Here is a 27174-nt window from a genome sequence, read left to right on the forward strand (position 1 = left end):
GAAAACTATGCCTCTAATGTTACTGTTAGTGAGTCTTCTGAGTTTGCTCTGCATGGGGAGAGAAAGGTGTGTGTTTAATGCACTTAAGTCGCAACGCAGATAAGGTGCTTATTTCCAACTTATGCTGGTGGGCTGGCTAAAAAGGAAGCTGAGGTGTTATTGTACACCGCTTGGCCAATTGAAGTGCAGGTGCTTTGACTACAGTGGCACTTCAGTCTGTAAGACACAGTGGCAGGAAGGTGACTGTGGTACGCTTCACTTCTCTCTGCTGAGGTTGTAAAATTTCAAGTCAACAAATTCTACCACTCTACAGTAAAAACACGCAAACCTAAAATTACTGAAACAGTCCCGACTTGTATTCAGCTGGCAATTACTCTGTTCTGTCTTGCAGACTTCAAAATGTTGGTGAACAGGGTCACATGGCTCTGCTGGGACATAGCTTGGCTGCTTATATATCCGTGCTGGACAGGGAAAGGCTGAGAAAACTCACAACAAGGATCCTTTCTGATACTACTCTCTGGCTTTGCAGGCTTTTCAGGTGAGTCACTGAATAACTTACATATGTCTGGGTAGTGATAATAGTTTAAAATGTGTGATTGGGCTGGGGATGTCAACAGAAGAAAGTGCTGTGCCTCAAACTTACAGATATTCTTTGAAAGGTCTGAGACACATCACATCATTGAACGAAAAAAAAAAAAAAAATGGGGGAGGACTTCTTGTTGAATGGCAGGAACTTACTAGTACCATGGTTGCCATAGAGGTACTTTTATAAGAGCTCTATATTGGAGCTAAGGGCCAAAGTGCAGTTGCAGGCGTACAGTTGCTCAAGCTTTTAGCTAAAGTCTTGTTTCTCGAGGCTTATGCTTTGTTGATGAGACTTGAGGTACTTCATATTTTTAAAAGATGTTTTCGGTTAACTTCTCCTTTGCCCTTCCTGGATCTGGTTTATTTTTCCAGGTATGGTAGGTGGCACTACTGAAATGTACAGTACAGTAAAATCTTTCATAAATGCATGTTTCATTATGTAGCATAGATATCTTAAACTGTTCCGCAAGAGAAGAATGGAAATCAACAGTGTGGGGGTGTTGGAATGGGGGAGGATTCACTGATTAGAAGTTCCCTTCTTTCTTCCTGAAGCAAAAAAATCCCTGCTTTCTTCCTCTCATTATACTGTTCTCTTTCAGAAAATCTTGCCAGTGCTACTGAGGAGAAGGTATATTTATTTTTCTTAGTGCAGTGCAAGATGAAACAGTAAAAATCTAACTGAAGTTAACCCAAATTTAGTTCTTAGGATTGCAAAGCATTGTTCTTAGAATTACGGAGGATTTGTCTTACTTTGACAGGCTCATGTCTATCAGAAAGATTTTATAATTTCAGTTATTGTCTTTATTTTCTTTGACTTAAAGATGTTGAAACCTTGTGCAATGATGAGATTTGAGAAGTTGTGGGTAATCCACCTATTTTTGACAAATGCTTCTAAATGCCATGGCTAACGAAATGAAATAGTTATGTTTTCAACTATACAGTAACATTGCAGTTTTCTTAATAATGGTGTGTATCTATTGGACTGTGATCCCCAAACAAAAGCCCTGAAGAAATACTGTGCTGTGAACTAACTGCTTATACTTGTTGACATTTTCCATGGCTCTGAGCAACATTAGGGGAATTTCCCTTTGCCCATGTTAGATCACAGAACTGTTGTGTAAAGGTGAAGTAAATGTTTGCGTGTGCGTCATTCTGGAGTTTCACTGTGGAATACTCAGCAGTATTTGTGCATCTGGACATCTGTGGTAACCTAAGATGTTTTGGGGCCTTTATGTAAATTTGTTTATAAATGCCTCTCTTAAATTGTGCAAGAACACTGATTTACATGTTGCGCAAAAATGCTAGGAGAAAAATCTAGCTTACCTACCTACTAGTTTCACTGTTGCTGTTTCCTTTTCTATAGTTAAGACAGCCGAGGGATTGCCCTCATGTGGAACACTTATGAGTGACCTCATCTCTTTTTTTGGTTACTTTGCTCCTGTTTCTTGGCTATAAGTGTTAATGTGCAGCTGATCTGAGTTTGATTCTTAGAAGAGTTAAAAAAGGTGGAGGAGGAGCAAGGTTTGCGCTCTGTAAAGGAAATCCTTAGGAACCTAGAAGTTTTTTCTTTCTTACATTATCTCAGAGTCTAAATGAAAATATGTACAAGCATTCCCTTATTGTTAATCTCAGCCTGTCTCATCAGTTTCCTTCTACTCTACTTCATCCTGGGAAAATAAAAGACTTTATTATCTGTCTTCGTCCTCTTGTGAGCTCTTTTGCTGTTCAGTGTTATTTTAGTCACTGAACTAGCTATTGGTTTTGTTGATGGTATTTACTCTGCTTTTCTTGCAGGTATGAAAATGGATCAGCATATTATCATGAAGATGATCGTGAAGGTCTCCTAAAAATCTGTCGACTTGTTATTCACACACGCTATGAAGATTATACAGTAGAAGGATTTAACGTGCTGTATGCAAGGCAGCCTGTCATATACATTAGTTCTGCAGCTAGAACAGGCTTGGGCCAAGCTCTCTGCAATCAGGTAAAGGGAATCAGTTGGAGATCTACCTGCAAGTAAAGCCTACCTGGCTTCGTATTGCCTACTTGAAATTTAAGTTAAAAGTACATACAGACTCTTCCTGCAAGCGACTGGTACCTGCAGTACAGTCTGGTACTCTCCTGGCAACAGTCTTGTAAATTGGTTGGGGCCAGTGGAGGTTTTCCTTTAGAACCATGTGTCTGCCTGGAACTTCCACTCTTAGAAGTGAAGCATCTTCCAGGTTTTTCCCAGTGCTACTATGTTGACTGAGTATGTGTATCTGCAAGCAAGCTGAGTAGGCTCTCTCTGCGGCTTTCCGGTTCTTCACACGCATTTGCTTGACTAGTGTTATTCATGAGCAGGTTCTCTTGATCCAAGTCTCTTCTTTGCCTTTCTATGGGCATAGTTGATTGTTATAGCTTATAATTGTATACGCTTCTAAGGCTTAGGATGAGGTGTCTTCCTGTTGAAACAGTATGAAAAGGGGCACTTCAAAGAATGAGGAATGGCCTCAGAGGTGATTTTAGGAAAAGCATAACTTCGGTGATTTTAAGATCTTCCTTGTTTTTCCTCACAGTAGAAACAATAGCAACGTGATTGAACAGCAGCAGAATGGGAGTGGGAGTGGAAGGGAGTCAAGCCAGCCAAATATCTGCAAGCTAGTAATGCAAAAAGGTTATACAGTGTATTCGTATTGCTTTATTAATTGTGAGTTCCAACACAATAAAACATAGACAAAGGAAGCACAGTCCATACTGAGGTAGCTGTAGTGGACCAGTAGAGGGACTGTGAATCTCCAGTGGAACACAGCCCAGGCGCAAAGCACACATTTGATGATAGGATATATTAATTGCAGGAGTGACCAAGAAAAAGGGGATTGAATTCAAGCTGTTATACATGGCATAGGTATCTCATCAGAAAAAATGAACATCAGAAAAAATTGGTGTGCTAACCGAAAGTTGATTGTTGTGGGTTTTTTTCCAGTTTCTTCTGTGCTTTCTGTTCTCTATTATTTTGATTATCATTTTTAGCAAGAAACTTACTTTATAATGTAATATCCAGCTTTTTATTGTCATGTTTACTATTTTTTTGTGTCACTGTGTATATTTCTGTGAACACGTAAAGTGAGTATGTCTTGGTTGTTGAAATTCCATCATTTTTATTGCAGCTAGGGTTACCCCTTTCTTGCATGTGCCCTGTGCCTTGTAACACTATGTTTGGATCTCAGCATCAAATGGTGAGTTTGTCTTCCTTAAGAGCTCGCTGTTTTTTTAGTGGTTTTATCGAAAACCCTTATTTAATGAATGTCAAATAAGTTGGTAGGAAAAGCTTATTAATGTACTTTTTCAACCTCTAAGTCCTTTGTGTTATAGTTTCATAAATCATAGACTGAAATCTGTTAAAATGCCAGCAGCCTGTATCTTGGTCTTGTTGTTTGCAAGATATTTTTAATGGCATATAGTCAGGTGCTTTTTGTCTGATTTCTAGAATCCAGGTAGTTGGAAGTATGTTTACAAACTATGTGATGTATTTGTGTTGTATTTTTTAAAAATGCTTTATCTGATGATTGGGTTATTTTGCCTCTGAGAAAAAGGAACTGCAAGCCACAAAGACGTTAAGAATGTCTTCCAAAACTTCCGAATGCTGTCCATTTTCACTCGATGCTTTTTTTTCAGATGAGCAGAAACAGTTCTATGGTGTTTGATGAACATGTTTATAAATACGTATCTTTTTCTTATTGATAACAGGATGTTGCTTTGTTGGACAGATTGATTAAAGATGATATTGAGTCTGGAAAACTGCCTTTGTTGCTTGTGGCCAATGCTGGTAAGTGCTACAGACAAGCAATAAAAAACCCAACAGACTATTTAATGAATATATATACATTATATATTCATTCATATATACTATCCAAAATAAAAATATTTTTTAAACAGTTATATTCTAATGACTACACAATAATTATCTTTCTAGAGGCATTTTAATTTAACTATTTTACAGTTGGGTTGTACTGCTAATGTCGGCTCATGTATTAATATTACTAGATCTTTTATTGAGTGAAAATGTTGAAAATCTGTTTTTCACATTAACACTTCAGAATTTTTTGATGAGCGTGCCATTGTCTTTGGCTTTAAAAGTTATATTTTTCTTGTATTAATTAAACAGAACCACTCATAAAAAACCCCCTCATTTTAAGTACAAATGAAGGAGGGAAGTGATTATTACTTGCCTTGGACTAGGAAAATATCTGAGATGTTAATCTTGGCTTAGTTACCTTTAGGTGAGGTTATACTTTGAACACGTTAAAAATGTCTGCATTTCATATTTGAGGCTGCTGAGTATTTTAGTGCCTAGGACATCTGATTTTCTAAGCATTTGCAACAAAATTGACAAACAAAACAAGTATGTTTGGGTTTTGTCTAGAATTCCAATTACTCATAAGTTGTGATGAACCAGATAAGGATATTGAGTAGTGGGCTCTTTTTAAACATCTTATTTCCTGCTCTTATATGACTTCCTTGACAACAGTACAAGATTTGTTTTTATGTAGAGTCCTAATTTGTGTGCTTACCCTTTGTCATTGCCCTTTTTCAACAAAGGCACACCGGGTGCTGGGCACACGGATAAACTCGGCCGACTGAAGGAACTTTGTGAGCAGTACAGTATGTGGCTCCATGTGGAAGGGTAAGGATCTTGAAATTTACTTCTGTATAACTGTATTTACTAAAATGTCTGACTAATGGACAGCATATAATTTGAAGAGAGCCATAGGACCATCTTTATTTTTGCCATATTAACCATTTCATGTGGTTATAATTTTGTCACTGTATGAGATACAGATAGGTTTACATATACAGGAAGAATTAATTGGAGTGGTTATTTCAGTATAGGTTAGTGGTTGCTTTTACTCAGATGGCAGTCTTATCTAAGCTTTAGAGAGCTTGGAATGCGAATAGGACAAGTCAGGAGAGGCATTATGCAGTGTTTATTGAGAATGAAATGAGTGTGGAAGAGATGATGCTTTAATGAAGGCTGTTCAGAAGAGTGCTGCAAGTGCAGCATGCAACATAACTGGGAGAAGGGTTAAACCAAGAGAAAAAGAAATTCCAAAAGCATAGATAATGGTAATGAAGACTCCAGTGCTCTAAGATTATTTTTCTGTGAGCCTGCAGTAGAGTCTGTTTCTCCTGATAGTTCATGGTATATTGTAATATTTGTATGGTATTTACTTCTGATACCAGATTGCTTCTCAATTATGGGATGATTTTCCCAAAGGCTGGACTGAAACATTTTTAGATTGAAATGGATTTTTACTTTTGAGTTTTCAATCTTGGAATACCAAGTAGCAAATCTACTGCGTTGTTATTGAAAAATGCACAAATTACCTCCCTTTGCACATAAAAATGAACATTCAAATTGAAGATTGAAATGCTGTCTCTTAATACATTTTTAATATGTGCTTAAACCACTTTATTTTTCTAGTGTGAATTTGGCAACTTTGGCTTTGGGCTATGTCTCCTCTTCTGTGCTGGTATGTTTTACTATATCTAGAAACTTAATAATGTACTCTAGATTTTAAGGTTATGACCTAATCAAAAGATACGTGGCTTATATTCTGCTTATTGTAATAAACTTCAGGCTGCTACAAAATGTGACAGCATGACACTTACTTTGGGTTCCTGGCTGGGTCTCCCGGCTGTACCTGCAGTGACACTCTACAGACATGAGGATCCATCCTTGGTATGTTTAACCTCTCAGTCATTATCCTCAAGATCTTGAGACTTTAATTTTGATGATGGTGTAGTGTCTTGTTCTTCATAAAGATCTAGATTATAATTTGTGAAAGCTCCCCTGTTTAAGCTGTGACACATGCCACAAGCTGGCAAAAACTGAATAATCGGAGGGAGGTTAATAGTAGCTTGTTTATTGTTGTTTTCTTCTTTAGTCCTTGGCAGCTGGGCTGACATCAAGTCAGCCTGTAGAGAAGCTCCGTGCCCTGCCATTGTGGCTCTCCTTGCAGTACCTGGGCCACGATGGGATTGTGGAGAGGATAAAGCATGCTTCGCAACTCGTAAGCAACAGCTTGTTGGCACATTGTTTTGGATACTTTGCTTCTTTGAGTGTGGGTTGTAGACTGTTCTTGATAATCCTCGCCATGGGATTGAGTCTCCAAGAAAATACCAAGTTGAGATAGCAACAATAGCAGACGTCATATCCAGGTGGTTGTCACAGAACACCGTTACACTTATGAATGTTCTTGTAATTGCTCTTAATATCTTTTCGATTATGTATTGTTGAAGAATCCACTACAAATACTGTAGTTGTTGACAGTGTGGTGAGTTGGTTCCCATGGTGGTAGAAATAAATGATGAAAACAGGGTAGTGTTTGGAGGAGGGATATGCTTTTACTGTTAGGCCATGTATTTTATTAGAGGGTTTTATGAGAAATACTTTAATCTTTGCTTTTTCTAAACAGTAAAATAACATAATCACTCCCTTTATTTTGTCACTTCCCTATTTTATCTATTTTTTTTTTTTAAAGCTGTTGAGAGAAAGACTTTTATTTTCCTACTCGGCACTGTATTGATTTAAGTAAATTACAAATGCCTAGCAAATGACTTCAAAACGTTTCTTCAGAGACAGTGGCAAGTGCACTGCTTTTGAAGTTGAGTCCTTACCCTAGTAAACTTTGAGGTCCAGCACAATGTGTTAGTTAAAAAAATGCATTGTTTATATTCAAAGCATTTTTCCTTAAGGTACAGCACTTGGTAAAAATTCAAAGAAGAACAAAGTGGAAATGGCAGACCTAAAAGAGTGACAAAGTATCATTAGTCATTAAGATTTTGTGGCATCTGAAGTTGATCTTAGCTTTTATAATAGTCTATTAATAGTCTTAAGTCACAATGTAAGAATGTCTTTTCTAATGAAACTAACTTAGAAAGCCATCATAACCAGTTGCTATGGTAGTTTTGAGAAAATTAACTGTTTGGTTACACACTGTGCTTTAGTCAACGGAGTTGTAATGTCTCTGGAACTTTGTCAATGAATACACCAAGACTTTAATGAAAATCACTTCGTAGCTGGCGTTTTACAGAAAATAGAAAATATTTTTTTGCCCTTACATTCTAAGTTTACAGATGAGAACTGGATGGATCTCTGACGCATTGCAGGGGTTTGTTCAGAGACAGAAACGATGTTAGTGACTATTTAATGTTTTTCAGAATAATTTTCAACTTCTGAAACTGTGTTTGTCTTTTCCTTTTGTTTACCTTCTGCTGTGGTCTTTTAGAGTCAAAGGTTGCTGGAAAACTTGAAAAATCTGGATTTCATTAAAACGTCGGTATGGTCTACATTTAATACTTTGATTGTATAGCTTAGTCTTTCATAAATGATAAATTATTTAACTGATGAAGTAATTATCAAGTATTACGTAAATCATAGCCGTTGTTTTGAAAGTGCTTTGTATCTTTCTGATTAAGTTTTGGTGTTCAAGGAAATTCTGTGGCTTGCTTGTGTGACACCTCTAGATTGTATTCGTTCCATTGCTGTATACTCATGCACTCAGACCTGATGGAACAACATCAATTTTTTTTCCCTGAAGTTGATTTAATTCCATTTATGGATTTGTCCAGTGATACATATATGAAAGCAATTCTCTTAAGCCTCTCTAATACATTCTGGATGCGTCTTGCCCTACTATTGAGAGGATACTCTGAATGCTCTAAAATTGTGTGCAAAAATTATCCCAGCTGAGGTATTTACACCAGAAATAGTTTTAGAAAATATATCAATGTGTTCATTACAAATTCAGTTTCTGTGAGTTGTCCTGTTCAGCAGTATTTGGTGGTTTTACTCCCTCCACCTCCCTTTTAATTGCCACTATATGTATAGAAAATATATTCAGCTTAGATTTCTGGGGCAATAGGTGATTCATGGATCATTCTGAGTGACAATAACCATTTTTGTAAAAATGTTTTTTCCAAGAGTATTAGAGAAAAAAAATGTTCAGTACAGTCTGTTTGCAGACGAACATGCTTACACTTCATGATTTAAAATTTGGTCATTATAATTGTGCATACCTTAAGTCAATATATTTCTGCTTTAACTGAGTAATGATTTACTTTCATGTGTTTAGGAGTATGAGCAAATGTACCTCTAGAGTTAACTTCTAATACTGAGATAGTGTAAACATTATTACTGCTGGCAAAACAAAATTATCTGCTTTACTCGGCAGTCTATATGGAAATATATATATATCTATTCCTTTTTTCTTAAGGTTGAAGATGAACTGAGCTCACCAGTGGTGGTTTTCAAATTCTTCCAGGAATATTCAAATAGAAGTATGTGATTTATTTAAAAACAAAACAAAAAGCACCTCTTTATAGTTTTTAAACTACTAATTTGGAAAATGAATTTGCTGAGGTAAATGCAAGAAAGGTTGTGAATGCTGCAGTAGAATCCATACATGTGATAGCTTCTTTTTTTAGGTAGACTGCAGTGTTTTAAATTATCATAGCAACTCATTTCTGCCTTCTTAAGTGAGGAGAGATTTGCGTGTGATTTTGATCCAGAGAGCAGATGATGTAAGTCCCATAAGCTGGGAACTGTGTTTGAATGTACTGATGGGGGTGGATCTCCCTTGGTTTGGTTCAGGCTTCCTTATCCTTTTGAACTCTTACTGGCTAGCTTCAAGAACTATATTTCTGTTTTACTAATTTCACTTGCTGTTGCAATGGTTTTTAAAATAGCAGAACACATCAGGAACAGTCTGGAAATACCCTCGTTGGTGCACAGTAGCCACGCCACAGGTGGCACTGAGCAAAACACTCTTGCTTAGATGTGCTCTCCAAGAAGGAGGATTTTTGTCCTGTCAGTTGCAACAGAGGATGTTGTGCTCTTGGTATGTGCACACACTGAGGGAAATGTCCAGCTGGGATGACGCGGAAGAGTGCTAGGGAACTTTGTAGTTTTGTCACGTTCAACCTGCCTTTAAGAAAAAGTCCTTGTTAGTCTCCTTGAGGTCCAGTACATCATGTAGTTGTGTTACACTGCCTAGGAAATGTAACTGTCTCTTAGCTGAATTTTAGGTTGCCTTTTGTTTAATAAAATAAATAAAAATCTACTTCTGTGATTCTTATATCTTTGGATTCAGATCAGACCTCACATGCTGCACAGGCCTCAACCATTCAGCACCCCATAATAAGCAGCGAAAGACACATTTATGATACTTTCAATCAGTGGGTAAGAATGGATGCTTTTTCTCTTCATGAAAAAAGAAATGACAGCAGAATGCTTCCAGGGGTTCATTATTAACCATGAAACCATTGACAGATTAGTGTGAGAGTTGATCTTGGTCTGAGAACTTCTGCAAAATCTAGTGGGCATTTTCAGTTAAAGAGGTGAATTTGCCCTGAAGCAAGGTTGCCTTCAGATTTCTGGTTATTCCACATGTGATTACGACTGAAGTTATTACTGCATCTTAAACTTTTGGTACTGGATTTTCTAACTTGATCTTGCGGGAATATGGGAAGACTTTAGAACTCTTTAATCACCTAGATACTCCATTGATAATGTCTGTGTATTCATGAACTAGCAGTCCTTCTTTTCCAGCTCTTAAGAGAATTAATTCTAGAAAGCTGTTCTTTCAGAGGGCTGAGCACGTAACTATTTTGGATCAATTGCATAGTAATCATGGCGTATTTGGTGATAATCTCGCAGAAACTTCTGACTTGTAGCACTTGTAGCTTTAAGTGTATGTCCAACTTTGTCCTATCAGGAGCAAGCTAAAGTATTTTGTTACAAGAAGTGATTTTGGGAAGTACAGAAAACTGTGGTTAGCATGTAGTTCTTCTCAGTTGTGGGAAGAACATAGCCTGAGTCAGTGATTGCGGGAGGTCATGCTCTGTCCTCCCCCCTAACTGTGCCCTGTCCCTTCAGCTAGGAGAGCAGTTGGCACAGCTGGTTCCTGCCAGTGGAGTTGATGTGGTAGAACTGGAAGATGAAGGCACGTGTGTGCGTTTTAGCCCACTAATGACTTCTGCAGGTAACGTTCACTTAACTCAGCCACTTGCGAAAACTGTAATTTGCTCTAGAATTGTAGAACAATCTCGTGGTGCAAGAGCAGATACAGTCAAGAAACTCTTTAGTATATTCTATGGCAAGGATATCTTTTACAAACAAAATATCTCAGCTTTATCATTCTGTTGTGCCTCAGCAATGAGTGCATTAGAGGTAGCTCAGCTATTGTATGTGACATTGCCTCGCTACCTCTGCTGAGAAAGACTTTGTTTTAAACTCATTAGGAAAAGCAAGGGGAGCATCTCTTTGTTTCTGATAGTTATAAAAGAAATATGAAGGATAAATCATCCCTACCTTTCCTTCTCTCTGCTGCTTAACACAAGAAGATGATGCTTGACCCTTCTACACAAGTGTTTCAACATTGAAATGGTGCTTATATTCAAAATACAACTACTTAAGTGAAAGAGTTATTTACTGAACCTCTAGGTTTTTCTAGAATTACTGATGTAGGAGGGAGAAAATTTTGAAAAACTTGTTTTGGAAAGTGTCTTAAATTTCATGTGTAAGCCAGCCCAGGATACAGGCTTTGTTCAGGCTCGGCAGACACACAGAGCAACTCGCAGAGCTCAAGGTGATGTGTGGTGTCTCCTTTTAGATTGTGTGGGGTGAATAGCTTAGCCTTTTGAAACAGCTGACACTGATGTGAGAGGATCCTGCTGTACACTGAAAAGTAGATTTTAGTATAAAATTACTTGGTGATGCTGTGGTGATTATGTGTTTTTTTTTTTTTTTTTTGAATTAAAACACCATGGAAGTCAGTTCATTATCCACTGGGTAGGGGAAGAGGAATTCTTCTGATAGTAGCTACTTATGTAACAAAAAAGAGTATTGTCATTAAATTGGAACATCAGAAAATCCTTTTCACTAGCTCATTTTTATGAAATATTTAGCACTCTCCGTTTTGATGGCTAAATAACTGAAGAAAAAAATGTAAAATAGATCGAGATACTTTAGTACTCTCTGTAAATTATATTCATGATTGACTTAGAGCAGCTTGCTCGTGGTTTACGGATCTAATGCAGACATCTGTATGTCCATTTACTTCTATCATACACTAACGCATCAACTCTTTAGTTTTAGGAACTGAAATACAAGATGTTGATCAGTTAGTTGACTGCATAAAATTGAAAATACCAGTATTGACAAGTACACTGCAACTGAGAGAGGAATTTGAGCAAGAAGTGAGAAGAACAGTAGGTCTGCTGTATATTGAAGATCTCGGCTGGCCAGGTTTAGGTGTTGTGAGGTAAATTTTTCAGTATTTTTGTCATTATATATTTGGATAGCCTGTCCATTAACAGAAAGGAATATGTGACCTCTCTAGTGGCCATTTGTATGTACTGTCTGCTGATTAGTATCTGGCTTTGCAGCCAGTTGAAGCTTTTGAGTGTTTTTTTAAGGAATACCTTTTTAATGTTTCTTACTTTGAGATTTTGTTTTTTTGAGAAAAGCTGAAGAGCAAAATTAGGGTGACAGTTCTGCTATTGGAGGCAGTATGTAGACCTTTTAGATGGAAATACAATATGCGAGTGCATCCTTCAGATTTTTATCTATAATGGGATTCACGGATACATTGAATAGAACCTTTCAAGTGTCTGGTACTGTCTGCTGGGAAGGATGCTGTGTAGTCAAAGTGGTTGGAGTATAACCAACATGTCACCTAAAAGTCTGTTGTGTTCAGGTAAGCTTGCGGCAGCAACCTTTCCCCACCGCAAAATCACGGATTGGAAATGCTTGTAAACTTGTTGACCTGAAGTGCCTACTTTTGAGGGTTTTGGTTTGTAAAATACAGAGATCTGTAGAAACATACTAAGTGTCTATGTATTTTTGTGTGCTCTGTAAAGTGAAATTACTCTTTTCTGGCTTGGCTTGAAGATACAACTATCACAGTGACGGGAAGAACAATGACAAACAAGAAAAAGAACTAGAAAAAATCAATACAGAACTTCTGAAGAAATTGAATGAACTGGAGTCTGATTTCACTTTTTCTTTGGGTAACTGCACTATTTAAAATCTTTGTTCAAGTTAGTAGTAATTTTACTGGATATGTCATAATGGTTCAATAGGTCATTTGTACAGAGGTTATTTTACTGCACAATCACACTGCTGGTGGTTGTTGTAGAACATCTGTATCTTTGTTTTGTCCTCACCAGTCTCAGCTGGTAAATATTCAGCAGGGTGAGCAGGATGCACTGTTCTCAGAAATACTCATGAAAACTGATTTAGGAGCAACTAGACCACAAAAGAGTTTCCTTGTCAGGAGGAATAAAAGCTGTGGTGCTCCTCTTTATAAAGTGAGCCTTCTCAGTTAGTGCTGTAGCTGGTGGAAAGCAGATCAAAAGCTTCCGATGACTTTCTTGATAACGAGCAGCATGTTCACATTTACATAGTGCAACATTATAGCTGAAATAATATTAATTTTCTTACTCAATTCTGATGGTTTTTCTAATCAGCTTTCAAAAACTAGGTGCCCTGTAATTGTGGAACTGAGTGATCTGTAAATGCAGAAAGTAACAAATTTGAACCACATTCAGCACTGATATTAATTTTACAACTCCTTGGCTGTGTATCTACTGTTTTTCTTGTTTAGATGTTTTCTCTTCTGTTTTTGGAAAACTCATAGGGCTGAGCTTTTTTAGTCTGTACAATTTCTACCTCTGCAGACACTGCCCTTGCTTACTGACGCAGGTGTGTGGGTACGTGTTGGGATTTCCAGGCTGGCTAAGCATGAGAGTCGCACTTGCTGTCTGAATGAATTTTGTACATCTTGCAGACTTGATTCTCCCTGTGCCCACAGGTCCAGAATTTGGAGGGCAGAAGAACTGCATTTACATTGGGATGGTAACTGAGGACCTGGATGTGTCAGAATTAGTTGAAACCATTGCGGCAACAGGGAGAGAAATTGAAGAAAATTCAAGAGTATGTATTAATAAATCACAGAGCATTTCAGAACCCTTTTTTTTCCCCTTCCATATTGGCTTCAGGACATGGTTTTGTTCTTTATGAAAGTAAAAATTGTACTTGCCTGCAACGAACTCTGTTAATTACTGTGGCAGTAATAATCTGTGTCCATCTGAGGAGAACTTTTGTTACAGGGTCATGATGTTCTGAGGATGTCCCAATTTCTGTTCTGTGGTCCTGTGCTCAGTAGTTCTAATGCAAACCTTTAGCAGTACCGAATAAGGCTCATTTTGTCACTACAATTCAAGCTGCCAAAAAAAACCCCAAAAACATAAAAAAGGCATGTGGGTGCTGCTGCTGAGCTGGTGTTTCTCACCTCCGCTTGACGCAGTGGGATTCAGGGGGTTTATATATGAGTTTTAAAATTAGACTGTGTGCTAAGATGTGTGAAAAAAAAATCACCGTGGCTTAAAAATGGAAATTATTAATTACTTATTGAAGTAATAAAGCTGATGATGTAACTCCTTTTTGTAAAAGCATTTACCTGATCAGAGTTCTCCAAATGTTCTCTGAAGTGGAATCTCTAAATGACCTTCATCACAAATGAATGTCTGTCCTTTTGTTCCTCTGGTGTTGGACATTTCATTTCCTCATCTGAAAAATAAATAGAACTTCAGAAATCCTTTACCTATTTCTGCCTCTGGCAATATGTTGATTTTGGCAATGAAATTCTTTCTAGCGGTGTTTTCAGGAGACTTCCTTGCCCGCTCTTGATTCCTCGTGCTGCCTCAAAGGCGAGATGAAAGGTGGTTTGCCTTTAGAGGACCTTATGGTTTTGAATTGCTGTGGTTGTGACATTAGGAAGCAAATGTAGGAATACAGGCCCTGAAGCTTCCAGGGAGGAACAAAGAGTAGTGGAGGGCTCAGAAAGGTGCAGTCCTTGGAACCGGCTACAATAACTCTGTGGTACTGGAAGGACCTTACACTGTTTGATCCAATGCTGCGAAGCAGAACCAGTCTGAGAGGAGGCCACTGGCATCATTTTTAGATGAATGCTCTTTGATACAAAAGGGAAGCTTTTAGAAAAACCTTAGGCCGGTATCAGCAAGCCCTGGGGGTATTTGCATAAGCACAGAGGGGCAGAACCTAAACTGAAGTCAAACATTTTGACTGCACCGGAAAACACAGTGGTTCTCGCTTGTAGCCTGGGGTGGTCAGCTCCTGGCTTGCCTCTTCCCCAGGGAGAAGGAGCGCCTTCCTCTTTGCTTTGTTTTTATTAACTGACAGTAACCCAAGTCTGTAGCATCTTGGAGGAAGTGCCTGTCTTCTAGGCCTTGTGCAATATTGAAGCCCGTATTAATGAGCTATGGAAATTACTATTTATCTTGCACATGACAAAATTGTGACATTGTTTCTTGGTCTCCTGGTTTGTTCATTCTTTGCCCTACAGCTTTCCCAGTGAGCTGCTTGTCCTTTGCAGTGCCAGATGTCCCTGGTGCTGGCCCAGGCGGCCACAGGGACCAGACTGGCGGGTGTCTATTAAAGTTGAAAAACAAATGGAACCTGTAGTGAGACTGACACATACCTTGGCAGACTTACTGTGAGGCTGCTTTAAGTCCTGGGCACGTACAGAGACTGACATGTACTCTAGAAACTCTTCCTAGTGAGATTCAGCATCTGACAAACACTTATGTGCTAAGAAGATTGCTGAAGAATTTGAGTCACAGGCTCATTTCTAAGTAAAAGAAACGTATGTACCATTCATGTTTAAAATGACATTCTGTCCTCTGGGTATATGTTCTAAAAACCCTACAGTCAGCCTCTGCATTCTTTAATTTACAGTCATAATGAAATAGCGATTGCCAAATACTGCCTTAAATTACAAAAATACCCGACTGTAATGTTTACATGCTCAAAACTCGAACTAAAAAGACAATTTCAGGTCCAAATTATAAATATATGTATGTGTGTGTGTATATATATATATATAAAAAATATTTCTGATTTTTATTAGCTGTTGGAAAACATGACTGAAGTTGTCAGAAAAGGGATACAGGAAGCGCAACTTCAGCTTCAGAAAGCAAACGAAGAACGACTTCTGGAAGAGGTAAGGCCATAAACATTACTTATCTCGGTAATTTTGAAATACCTTGGCACAACTTGCTCACCAGTCAGTGTTTGTGTGCCTCGCAGGGACTGCTACGACAAATACCTGTAGTAGGCTCCGTGTTGAACTGGTTTTCTCCATTCCAAGCCTCGCCAAAGGGAAGAACATTTAATTTAACAGCAGGTAGGATTGGCGCATCTTCAGCTGTGTTACGCTGTCATTCAAGCTGCTTTCAATTTTATACTGAAATCGCAGCACCCTTTCTTGTGCTGATCTGGTCGGGAGTGATGTACTCTTCACTAGTTCTCTTAACACCCAGTAAAACAATGTAACTTTATTTGTACAGTTAACATTTTGTTCTTGCGTGTTGAGTCACATCTAAAAAGCTATTTTAGACATTGGCATTTATTAATAGAGGAATTAATTCTGTGACTTTTGCCTACATATGCTGCAAAAGTTTGGCGTTTATGCTGTGTTTATAAATGCCTACGCTGCCGGGGTAGCTCAGGGCACAGAACACTCCTGGAGGTGCACAGGTATCCTCTTGAGTGCGCTTGCAGAGTGGCACCGGACTGTTCCGCTGTGCGACTGGAATTGAGGCCTTGGAGATCCTGGTTTGAGAGATCCTCTAGCTGGTGCCACTTGGATGAAGGACAAGTTCGTGTGCTGTAATAGTGCAGTGTCTGACAAGGACAGGCTGCAACCCGCTGAGGACTAGTGTGAACATGGCTTTGTGGGAGACAGGAATTAATGGAATTTTACAGTGTGAAAATCTATTATTTTACTCAAATATTTGTAATTGATGTCTGGTGATGTGAAAAGAAGTGTTTATAGTTTTTACATCATTAAGACTGATGCACTAATATAATAATTTCTGAAATTATAAATTTTCACTGTAAAAATTGTGGCAGTGTGTTAAGAATACTCCTGAACTTGGCACAGCGTCTGTTGGACCTAGAACAGTAGCCCAGCTCTCTGTAGACAGTGAAGAAGGCTTTCTGCCGTGTGGGGGATTTTTCTTTCTGCTTCTTGATGCACTGACTGGAAGGCTCTTAGAGCAGAGAAGAGCGAAGCTTCCTTGGGAACACTCGGCCCCCTTTTAGCTTGCCACACCTTCCAGGGCACTGCTCAGTCGCAGCTGGGAATGTGTCGAGTGCCCAGTAGAGAAGGGGAAAAGGAACACTGGGTGTAGCGGCGTCATGAAGTGAGGGGAAACTTTTAAGTCTTACCAGTGGTGGCCCCTGGTACTTGGAAACCACTACCCTCCAGGCGCAGTTCCAGCTCCACACGGCACATGGTTTCAGAAACGTGCAGTAAAAATAGGATTGTGATGTACCTTATACATACAGATGAACAGAAAACTTGTCTGTTTGTGCTATATTCAGCTTGAAACTTTTTTTAACCTGCAGGCTCCCTAGAATCCACAGAATCTACATATGTATCAAAAGCGCAAGGAACAGGCACTACTCCACCACCAACTCCTACTTCCAGCACTGCAAAGCAAAGACTTCCTGGTAAGTTCCCACATCTTTGATTTATTTCTAAAACTTACTAAAACATCCTGCCATCTCAATTGCTGTGACATGGGAAGGCAGGCATAATTTTCCATCTCCTGTGAGCTCTAGTTCCGAATATTATCTTCTGAGTGTCTTAAAAACCTTAATTTAAACATGGCATGGAACGCCAGCCCCATCTGTTTTCTTCCCAATAATTATTCCTGGGGTTACAGGAAGTTGGTGTCCCATTAATTGACAACAGCCTCTGAAGTCTGGAATCTTCTCTGGGCTATGATGAGGTTATTGAGTTTTAAATGTGAGCAGGTAGGTGAGCCAGAAGTTTTATTTGAAATAAAAGCACAATTAACATATAATTTTGTATTTGAGCAACTGCATTTCTGTTGGTACCTAATATTTTGTGGACAAAGTCATTCTAAGGTGAAGCTTGATTAAACCTATGGCACTTTCTGTGTAGGTGTATTAGTAATTAACGTTGATCTGACTGGCAGGAAAACCGTTGTTTTAATTTGCCTTTTGAGCTGGTTGGTTTCCAACAAGTTTCTACCCTAGGATGACTTCAGTGTGCACGTAGGCAGCGTGTTTTTCAGCTGCATTTTAAGTCTCCACTCACACAGGATAAAATAACTGGTGTGGTTGCCTTGCATACATATCAGTAACTGCGGGTACACCTCTGTTTGCGGTGCAAATTAGCACCCAAATAAAATCTATTTCCTTGCAGTTGGAAACCTGAGGTACTTTCTTTGAGCCTTCACTTGTTTTGCACGCGCTGCCTTCCCTGACAGCCTTCTTCCAATGCTTCACAGGACAGAAGGTTTTTAAAAGGTCTCTAAGAAGTTCTGATGCGTTCAGTGAGACCAGCTCAGTCAGCCACTGCGACGACCTGGAGAAGACGGATCAGAGACCCCCCGCTCTGTCTCCTGGCCACGAGCAAGGACCTTTGGAGACCAAAAAACCAGAGGAGCAGGAGGTGGCACAGGCAACAAAGATGGGCACAGAGGACACTCAAAGTGACAAATGGCCAAATGACTGCGCGAAGGCAGAGGAACAAGAAAGTCTGAGATAAAATCCAGACGGTGGATTCCAGACTTTGCCGAGAAGGCCCGTGCCCTGGGAGGCAGGGTGTTAATGATGCATTTAAAATGTGAACAGTGCCACACACTAGTACAGTAATAATTACTGTAACTTATTAACTGGGAGTTTGCACAAATAGGAAGTCCCACCCACGGGGCAGAGATTTGTCTTATCGTACACTTGTTACAGTTGCTTTAATCCTTTACATGTCAGTGTCATCCACTGCTCATAAACATTTGTGAAAACAATTGGCAGTTATCCTTCCCGTAGGAATCTGAGCATGATAATAGTTAACAAACCAATCAGCCATGCACATGATTAACAATACAGCTGCTCCCAATAATTGTAAAATGATCTTAGACTAATACACTTCAAAAAAATCAGCTGCCAATCCTTCATCTTTTCAATATTTAAAATTCAGCCTCTCCTGCAGAACACCTCCTGCAGTCCCTGAGCTGGTTTGCTGCTTTTCTCGCCCTTCCGAAGCAGCGTGCCAGGCAGCTGCGCTGCGGTGGCGCCTGTGTTCCCAGGAGTCACAGAACCGCGCTTTGCTGTCACCTCTTGTCCTGCTGTTTGTACAACCTGGCCCATCGGCTGCGGCCCGAGGTGCAGGGGGGGACCAACCTGCTGAGTTTTAAGCCTTGTAGAAAGACATAGAGCAGTGCCTCTGCATGCCTGACCGGCTTCTTGCCGCTGCCCCTGGAATCGCCCACGCTCCATTGTTTTCCTTTGCACGCCATTTTAAACCAAATACTACCCCACAGTTATGTCGTGTAACTGGCGTTCTTTCTGTTGTGTATTTTTAAAGGTAGTTGTAAGTAAAGCTTGGAAAAACCAATACATTTGTGATGGTTTCAACACTTATTTTTTTTTGAACCACAGAAACTTCCCTATGGAAGGAATTGTTCAGACGCTGAGAAGTGGTCTGGGGTATTTGCACTACAGCACAACTTCATCCTGCCAAGGACTACTTAGTGCACAAGCAAAGCTTTGGATCAATCAAAAGTGAAGATGTAGAAGTTTCCCCCTCCCCAAATTATCTTATTCACTTTGCTGCAAATTTCCAGGGCCTCTTGTGGAAAGGAGATCTTTGGAAAATAGTGCATTCTCCAGGGTATCGGAGTTGGAAGAAAACCATCCCATCCCCACAGAGCTGGCTACAAGTACTGCAGTTTGGTCATGTGAGTTTTGATGGGGCTTTTTTCTCCCTCTAAAAGGTGTAAACGAAGACGGGAGCGGCTGTCATGGGAGCAGGATGGACTGAGAGAATCTGAAAAACTTGGGGTGTGGAATTGTCCTGTCACCTGATCTGATTTCTGGCTTTTTGCTCCCGCGGCACTGGGTGCCATGGACAAGGGTGATTCTGCTGTTGGGGTAATAGATGTCAATCAGTGCAATTTTTCTAAAGTGCAAAACCAATGAAGTTGATTGGTCTTCCTTATGGGCTTCTCTGGTGCAATGAAGTATGTAAGGGTAGTTTGTTTGGGATAAAGTTATCACCACAAGGATTAATTTTTAATGGTTTTATATTTGGAAGTGTTAAACCAGTGGTTTTGTTGGAATGAGCTTCGTTCTTTAGATACGATCTGACTGTTTCAATAAAGATTCTTCAAATTATTACTCTCGAATTCAGTTATTGTTGAAAGATACTTCCCTGCATTTCAGGAACCTTTAACTGTAGACAACTTCCTTCGCTTTGTATGGAAAATCACTTTCTGAAGTATACGTCGATGCAAGGGCTGCCCGGCTCGGGCTGTCGGCACCGCTCCCATCAAATTACTGTATTGCAGCGATAGAACATACCCAAAGCCACGTTCTGCCTGCAGCGCCGCAGCGAGCTCTGCGTAAGTAATGCAGAAAAGCCAGTTCCTTCTGTCAAAATACTTTATTTTGAAAAGCACAGGAGCAATGGCGTTTGTGACCAGCAATAGGCTTTTTGCTGCTCCTGCAAGACTGCACTTCCCTAAAGCAGGTGTGGCTGCGTGGTCCCAGGTTAGATCCTGTCGGAACAAACCTGTTCCCACAACCCTTCATCATTTTTTTTGTAGATGCGAGGTTTCCTGTCAGGAAACAGGGAGCGAGACGGAAATGGATGTTCTTTTAAAAATGTTAACGTAGATCTAATGTGGGAAACAAAGTGGGGAGGCTCAGCCAGGGGCGATGTGGAAAGGTTCTGAAAAACAAGACGGTAGCAAAAGCTGCTTGACATTCCACATACAACATTCTCACTCGTTCTGCCTTTTAAGATCATTTCCCACCTTCCCCAGCAGTACCCGGGGAGAACTTCTGAGAGCCTGCGCCCCTTTCTCTACTCGGCTAAAAGGAAAGATCAGTTTTGGGTACCTGTAAAATCTGTTTATCATCTTGTTCCAACCAGAAATCCACATGGGGGAAAGGCCTCCAGAAATAAGGCCCAATGTGTAGTTGTTCCGTCTTCGCATCATAAATGTTAGTCAGCTGTAACAACAGAGGGAGCCTTAAGTGAGAGGCAGCGCTTACCCAGAGGAGACAACAGAGTCACTTAGTCTAGAAGGCCTCTACCGTAGCCAGGCCGAGCACGCCAGCTCAGCCCCTCCGCATTCCTTTCGCATAAAGATTAACCAATTCTTCTGGCAAACGAGACATTAAACTGTAACAACACACCCAGAACTGAAAGATCCTACTGGGATTATGCCCATGGCCTGAATCTCTTTACGTAAGCTGTCCTGCTGACAGCGGCAGGGCCAGGCACGAGCTGTGCTTCCAAGGCAAGGCCTGCCCTGGCAGCTGCAGGCTCAGAAGGGGTTTGATCTCTGCTGCCTTTCCCTCTGCTCCTCCCATCTTTTTCTGTTGTTTCATTACTGACAGAACACTACCAAAGCATTTTTTTCCTCAAGCTTTTGACATCTCATGGCTCTTAACTGATCTCCCCTTCCAGCAAAAATACCCTTTCCTCTCTTATTTTTACTCACTCTTGCTCCTGTTAAAATATGGGCTGAACGCAAATCCTCATCCGGCCCTTTTTCTGGGAAGGTTGCAGGGAAAATCTCTGCTGTTTTAACATTCACAGCTGGCAGGAAATAGAGAGTAAATACAGAAACAATTAATTCCTACAAAACACCTGTTTAAAATCGCCATGTCCCCAGCACTGCTATGTTGCAGGGAACCCAGCAAATACCATTGCTGTATTTCCCAGGACCACAGACCCTGCAGCCTATTCCTACTCGCGGTGTATCTCCACTTGTTCTGCTGTGGCAGCGTTTCAATATTCCAGAAGAACAGTTTCAGAGATATTTAAACTAACTAGAAAAACATGGAAGGCCCTACGAAAAAGTGGCTGAATTCTGACCCCGGGGGTTAGGCCAGCAGCTCGCTATCGACGAAACCCTGAGTGCAGTTAAGGGAAAAAACCCACCAGGCACTTCCCCGGTGTGCAGGAACCCAAGCACGGCACCAGAAGAGCACTTCTGTTTCCACCTACGCCTCCAACAACAGCGTTTAACTTGTGGGACAGCCTCTACCGACTCACAACAAGCAGCCCTTTTACTATTAAGAGTCTGAAAAGCAACTCAGTTCCAAAATATAATTGAATTCTCATTCGGCTCACCTATTCCATAAATGATCGGCAGGTGAATATCCTTCTCTTCTCTGTCATTTAGTTCTGTGAGGAAAAAAAAAGTCAAACTCTCAGGGCTTTGGACTTGTTTCTGAGCAGCATTCATTTTGTCATGTGTCAATCACAAACTGATGTTGCACAAAGGCAGGAGAAAAACAAAAAAGCTTAAAGGAAATAGAGACAAGAAGGTAGAGGTCAGTAACAGCATGGCCATGGCTGGCTCCAGCCAGCTGCGACTCCACTTCCTGCACAGCCAATTTACAGGGGAAAAAAACATGATGCAAAACTACTGCGAGGCCAAGTTTCAAAGATCTAAGTCACCAACAGCGCTAAAACGCCACAGTGGTGGAAATACAACCTGAATGTGACACAAAGAAAAGGACATTACTGCCTCCTGCATGTGACTCGCACACTGTGAGCTCGCTGAACGAGGGGATAAATCCCTCCTCAGCCGCGGGGAGGGAGCCCCAACTGCCCGCCGGGAAAGCCTGGCCCTGCCTTTCTCAGCCGCTGGTAAGACACCCACAGACACAGAGCCTCTCTCCACAGGATGGAGGCAGCAAAATAACGTGTAATGATCATTGTGGTTCTACCATCGGCTGCATTTCAGTAGCACTGGCAAGGAGAGCATCCTCACCGCACTGCCCCTTTGACATCGCCACACACCACCTTACCAGCAATGAAACTGAACAATACAAATGGTTGTGGAGGACTCGCGCTTTGTTTCTCAGAGGACAGACAAAACACCAGGTGCGAGGAGATGCCTGCACTTGCTAAACATACTTCAAAACCAAGGAAACATTTTCTTACCTGTTACGCAGAAAGTCTCTAAATGAACATCATCTGGTTGGAGGTCGAATGCTCCTACAGCAACAACGATAGCAGCAGTGTATAAGACTGGTGGCAAAGCAGGTGCTGTACATAGATGAGGGGGCATTACCAGTGCTGCGCACTGCAGAATAGATGGGCAGAGATACCTAACGCACTGTTCCTAGATAAGGCAATAGAGCAAAGAGCCATTTCCAGATTTGCTTCTAACTTGTGTAAAATTAAAGCCACAGCGACTAAACATAACAGTAATTTACACAGAGTAACAGCTGTAATAGCAAAACCAGGCTAAAGTGTTGCACCACTTACTCCCCTTATTGACTCTGGTTTAGCTCTGGCATCACATCAGCTCTGCTTTAGGTCACTACATATTTAACAGCTTATATTTAAATATATTTTCCTAAAATGCTACACACACAGTGAGCAAACCCAGTCTTTCATTAGATCTATTTCAATTATGCTTTCCACCATCCCACACAACAGAAAAAAAAAAAGCCTTCTCTTTTTTTGAAGCTCTAACAGCAACACAACGTTATTGTTTCAAACTGTAGCTCACGAAAATCAGGAAGTTAAAAAAAATAAATGAACCAAAATACTGGGTTCTGTACAGAACTCTTGTCTGACCTACGACACAGCCAGCAGGAACCACTGGTGCGATGGCCATGAGGTTGCATGCCAGGACCTTTGCTGGTCCTGTTTTCTTTTTGCTTGCCATTCTCCCTCCAGTCCTGACATCTGTGCCCATCCCTGCCCATTCCCTGTTCCAGAAGGCCAACGCCTCTCCACACTCAGCACAAGCCAAAGCAGGGAAGCGGCTACCTTACAATTCTGACTTTTTTGCAAAGCACCACGATCGCCTCTCTGTACTATGGATTTTATAGAGAGACGTAGTATTTTTCATCAGGCAAACTCAAACAGTAATTACATTTTACCTCATCACATTCAGTATGATCATGAAGTCACCCACACATATGGATTTAGGCAGTGACACCACCTGGCCACGGCCACCCCAGACCAGGCAGCAGAGGCGGGGATCAAGCCCAGCTCAGCCGCAGCCCCTTCTACTCAAACATAACTCAGGAAAGATTTGCAAGGTCAGACCCTCCCTCCCACAGCGTGGCCCCAGAGGTCCAACCCCTCTCCACACCACATTCTCAGCAGAGAAAACACCCCTCAAAATGAATCCAGATTTCTTTTAATTAAGTGACAGGGGGCTCAGATTACAAACAACTTTACCCAAATCCAGTCAGAACTATATCTTTTTGGACATGAGAGTGGAAAAAACGTGAACTTACTAAGAAGCTGATTAGTAAGTTTTTGTGATAACTGCCTATCATCATTGAAACCTCCAACTAGGTGCACTTCCAGCCTAACAGAGATGGAATAACAGGAAACAGCAATTAAAAAGACATCCCAACGTGAATAGCTTTACAAAATAATCCCCAGCCCACACCACAAAGCAACCATTAGAGAAGCCTCACTTGTTACAGTCGCATGCAGTTGGTTTGCATTACATAGCAAGTTATGGTAATTCCATTCAGAAGACCTCAGGGATCACCCAGGAAATAGCATCAATTAAAAACTTTATGAGGCATCGCATGCAGGCAGTTTGAGCCGTCCCAGCCGTATATATCTGACAGTCAGCACCTCTGCTTTGGAACGAACTTAGCCACCACCTTCCAGTTCCCAAGAAAGACTTTTGCTCCCATTACCTCCTCACAACTATTCTGGAGCACAGAGCAGCGCTCTCCTCTGAGAAGTGTCTATGTAAAAACAAGCCCAAAAACAGTTCTTTGGAGAATTTCAGGCATCTGAAAACAAAAGCTAACTGGGAAACGGTAACCACAAAACCTCACGATGGCGTTTGTTACAGAGACACGACTCAGAACAGAACCCTGCTAAAAATATCCTCAGAATCATCACTGGGGAAACCATTCTCACTTTACATGTGGTTCCCGATGAAGAGATTCTTCCCACACAACTACCTTGTCCGAACCCCACAGAATCACACAAGAACTCCCCGTCTTACAAAGTGCAGTAACCTTTGTGAAAAACAGCACACTGGAAATGAGATCAGAGCTGACCTTCCGCATCCTGTGGTGTCAGAGAAAGATTTTACTGAGCTCATGATGAGCGACACCTCAGCTTCTGTGTCTGATCCATCGCAGTGTGTCAAGCAGGTCGCTCCACTGCCTGAGGAGAACATGAGAAGGCAGTTAGGTAACACCACCGTCACTGTCAGAAATCCAGGCATGCAGCAAGGATCTTTACACAAATTCTACCCCCGTTATCACCAAACCCTGCACACAGCCAACTGCCACTGGCCACAGAGCAGACCAAGCCCGGGACCTGCTCATTCAGCAACGACAACCTCTGGCACTGAACACGCCAGCTCTCTGAAGGACTCATGCAGTCAATACATCAACTAACTCCGAGATTCAAGTTTGTATAAACGTAGTTTCAGCATAAATCAACACTAATTCATTACTCCAAGGCTACAGGTTTTGTTCTGAACGTCTCTTCAAGATACCTGTGTGTCGGAGCACAACTATGTGGCAGGTAGTTGCATCATCTGATCCAAGAATGGAAACAGAGCCTATTAAAGGAGAGAAACACCGTAAGAACTGCGCTCTCACAGTCACCGTGCCTCAGGACAAGAAAGAACCTTTCCATTCCTACGTACCATCTTCAGGGGTAGTCACCGCAAACTCTCTCTGCTGGATGTACAGGAGACCTTTGGGTTCCACGATCTGAGCCGGACGACTTCTCAGAAGTTTTGCCTTTTCCTAAAGATAAAGGATAACAGAGACTACAGGGGCGGAATCCTCGGGTGAATCCATCACTCGACGGAAACATCTCCTCTGAAAAGCAAAGGGATGCAGGTCAGAGCCAAACCCCCACTGCAGGTGATGGAGGGGTCAGTCTGCACATGGAGGGGTCAGCCTGCATTTGGGGGGGTCAGCCTGCGTTTGGGGGGTTCAGCCTGCATTTGGGGGTAGTCAACCTGCATTTGGGGGGCGTCAGCCTGCATTTGGGGGGGTCAATCTGCTTTTGGGGGGGGTCAGCCTGTGTTTCGGTGGGGTCAGTCTGCGTTTCGGGAGGGTCAGCCTGCATTTGGGGGGTCAGTCTACATGCGGAGGTGTCAGTCTGCATTTGGGGGAGCTCAGCCTACATTGGGGGGCGTCAGTCTGCGTCTGGGGGGTTTCTCCCCCTCCCCGGGCCGATGGAGCTCCTTTCCACAGTGCATCACCCCACGGACACAAAACCCCCTCTCCCCGATCAGACGGAGGCGTGAGGAGCGCCCAGAGCCGCCCCGGGCAGTTCAATCCGGGCAGGAAACTTCCCCCCCGCCGAGGTCCCTTCCCCGCTTCCCACCGCCCGGGGCGGCCCCGCGGACCCCCCGCCTCACCTCGAGGCGCGGGTGGGCGCGGATGAGCTCGGCCGCGGGCCGGGACAGGTCGAGGCGCCCCCCGTCCAGCAGCAGCGGCATGGCGGGCGGCGCCGCGCGCGGGGGCCGCTGGGAGAGCGGGGGGCGGGGCGCTGGGAGGGGGCGGGGCGTTGTGAGAGGGGGCGGGGCGCTGGGGGGGCGGGGGCAGCACCCCGCGCGGCGCGGCTGAGGCGGGAGCGCTGCGGGAACCTCCCCCCCCCGCCGCGGAATTGGGCGCTCTCCCAACGGCCCCGACCCGCCCCCACCGCCCCGCAGAGCCCCCCGGGGCCGCGGCCGAGGAGCGGTGCTGCGGCCATACCGACCCCAGAGCGGCCTTCCAGGCCCGAGGGGGCTATGAGAGAGCTGGGAGGGGCTGTTCGCAGGGGCGCGTGGGGACAGGACGAGGGGCAATGGGGATAAACTGGAGAGGGGCAGATTTAGACCGGACATAAGGAGGAATTTCCTCAGGCTGAGGGCGGTGAGGCCCTGGCCCAGGCTGCCCAGGGAAGCTGTGGCTGCCCCATCCCTGGAGGGGCTCCAGGCCAGGGTGGAGGGTCCCCCACGGGCTGCAGATGGAGACCCGCCCCACCATTAACACTCACAGGCTCATTTTTGCTGTCTGCCAAAACAAACAGTCTAACTTTGAGAAGCCAGAGTGCACAGAGAGAGCTTTAGTTACAGAGAGACGTTTGTTTTCAAAGGCCTAAGAACTGCACTGTTTGCACCGATCTTTATTAGCTCCAAATAAAAACTTTGTCTTGAAAGCCTTCAAGTTCAGATTCTGAAGAAGGGCAATTAGAGATTAAATAAAAACTCATAAATTTTTCAACTAAACGTTACACAAATAACATTTTTTTCCACTGTTTATATTCTTACTGAAATCTAAAAGCCAGCAATGATGAAAAGACAACAAGAAACCTACACAGAGAAACGCCACACTGCCACATGGACAACATAAGGACACTGACGATATCATCACCTGCTTTCTACAAGGGGAGATTTTTCTGTATATTCAGCATTCACAAATAAACCAAAGCCTGAAAATAAATACCCACCTCAGAGTGCTCCACAACCACCCCAGAG

The 27174-nt window shown here is 42.1% G+C and overlaps 2 protein-coding genes across 6 annotated transcripts in view; one reads left to right on the plus strand and one right to left on the minus strand.

Annotated features, from left to right (window-relative positions):
* Positions 1-18946, plus strand: part of PDXDC1 (pyridoxal dependent decarboxylase domain containing 1) — a 40867-nt gene extending 21921 nt beyond the window's left edge. For all 3 annotated transcript variants that reach the window (XM_054080386.1, XM_054080387.1, XM_054080388.1), the window contains 19 exons: positions 392-538; positions 2380-2569; positions 3735-3803; positions 4315-4393; positions 5167-5251; positions 6050-6098; positions 6206-6307; positions 6513-6638; positions 7857-7907; positions 8844-8907; positions 9720-9808; positions 10505-10610; positions 11720-11891; positions 12521-12639; positions 13443-13564; positions 15561-15653; positions 15740-15836; positions 17063-17167; positions 17974-18946. In XM_054080386.1, coding sequence (XP_053936361.1) covers positions 392-538; positions 2380-2569; positions 3735-3803; positions 4315-4393; positions 5167-5251; positions 6050-6098; positions 6206-6307; positions 6513-6638; positions 7857-7907; positions 8844-8907; positions 9720-9808; positions 10505-10610; positions 11720-11891; positions 12521-12639; positions 13443-13564; positions 15561-15653; positions 15740-15836; positions 17063-17167; positions 17974-18233 — 2125 coding nt within the window. In that variant the 3' untranslated portion in view covers positions 18234-18946. The remainder of the gene's footprint in view (positions 1-391; positions 539-2379; positions 2570-3734; positions 3804-4314; positions 4394-5166; positions 5252-6049; positions 6099-6205; positions 6308-6512; positions 6639-7856; positions 7908-8843; positions 8908-9719; positions 9809-10504; positions 10611-11719; positions 11892-12520; positions 12640-13442; positions 13565-15560; positions 15654-15739; positions 15837-17062; positions 17168-17973) is intronic.
* A 136-nt stretch (positions 18947-19082) lies between these two features.
* On the minus strand, positions 19083-26201 carry NTAN1 (N-terminal asparagine amidase). 3 transcript variants are annotated; one of them, XM_054080390.1, is made up of 10 exons: positions 26074-26201; positions 25348-25450; positions 25195-25260; positions 24749-24857; positions 23960-24033; positions 22647-22700; positions 21828-21881; positions 21193-21290; positions 20585-20698; positions 19083-20414 (listed from the first exon to the last, which is right to left on the minus strand). In XM_054080390.1, exons 1-10 carry the CDS (start codon positions 26152-26154, stop codon positions 20235-20237), a joined length of 933 nt encoding a protein of 310 aa, XP_053936365.1. In that variant the 5' UTR covers positions 26155-26201; the 3' UTR covers positions 19083-20234. The 3 variants fall into 3 exon arrangements, with proteins under 3 accessions (XP_053936365.1, XP_053936364.1, XP_053936367.1); XM_054080389.1 differs by having other exon boundaries at positions 22647-22751; XM_054080392.1 differs by having other exon boundaries at positions 20247-20439; positions 22647-22751.
* Positions 26202-27174: the final 973 nt, after the last annotated feature.

The sequence above is a fragment of the Cuculus canorus genome, chromosome 15 (assembly GCF_017976375.1).
Source record: "Cuculus canorus isolate bCucCan1 chromosome 15, bCucCan1.pri, whole genome shotgun sequence".
NCBI lineage: Eukaryota > Metazoa > Chordata > Aves > Cuculiformes > Cuculidae > Cuculus > Cuculus canorus.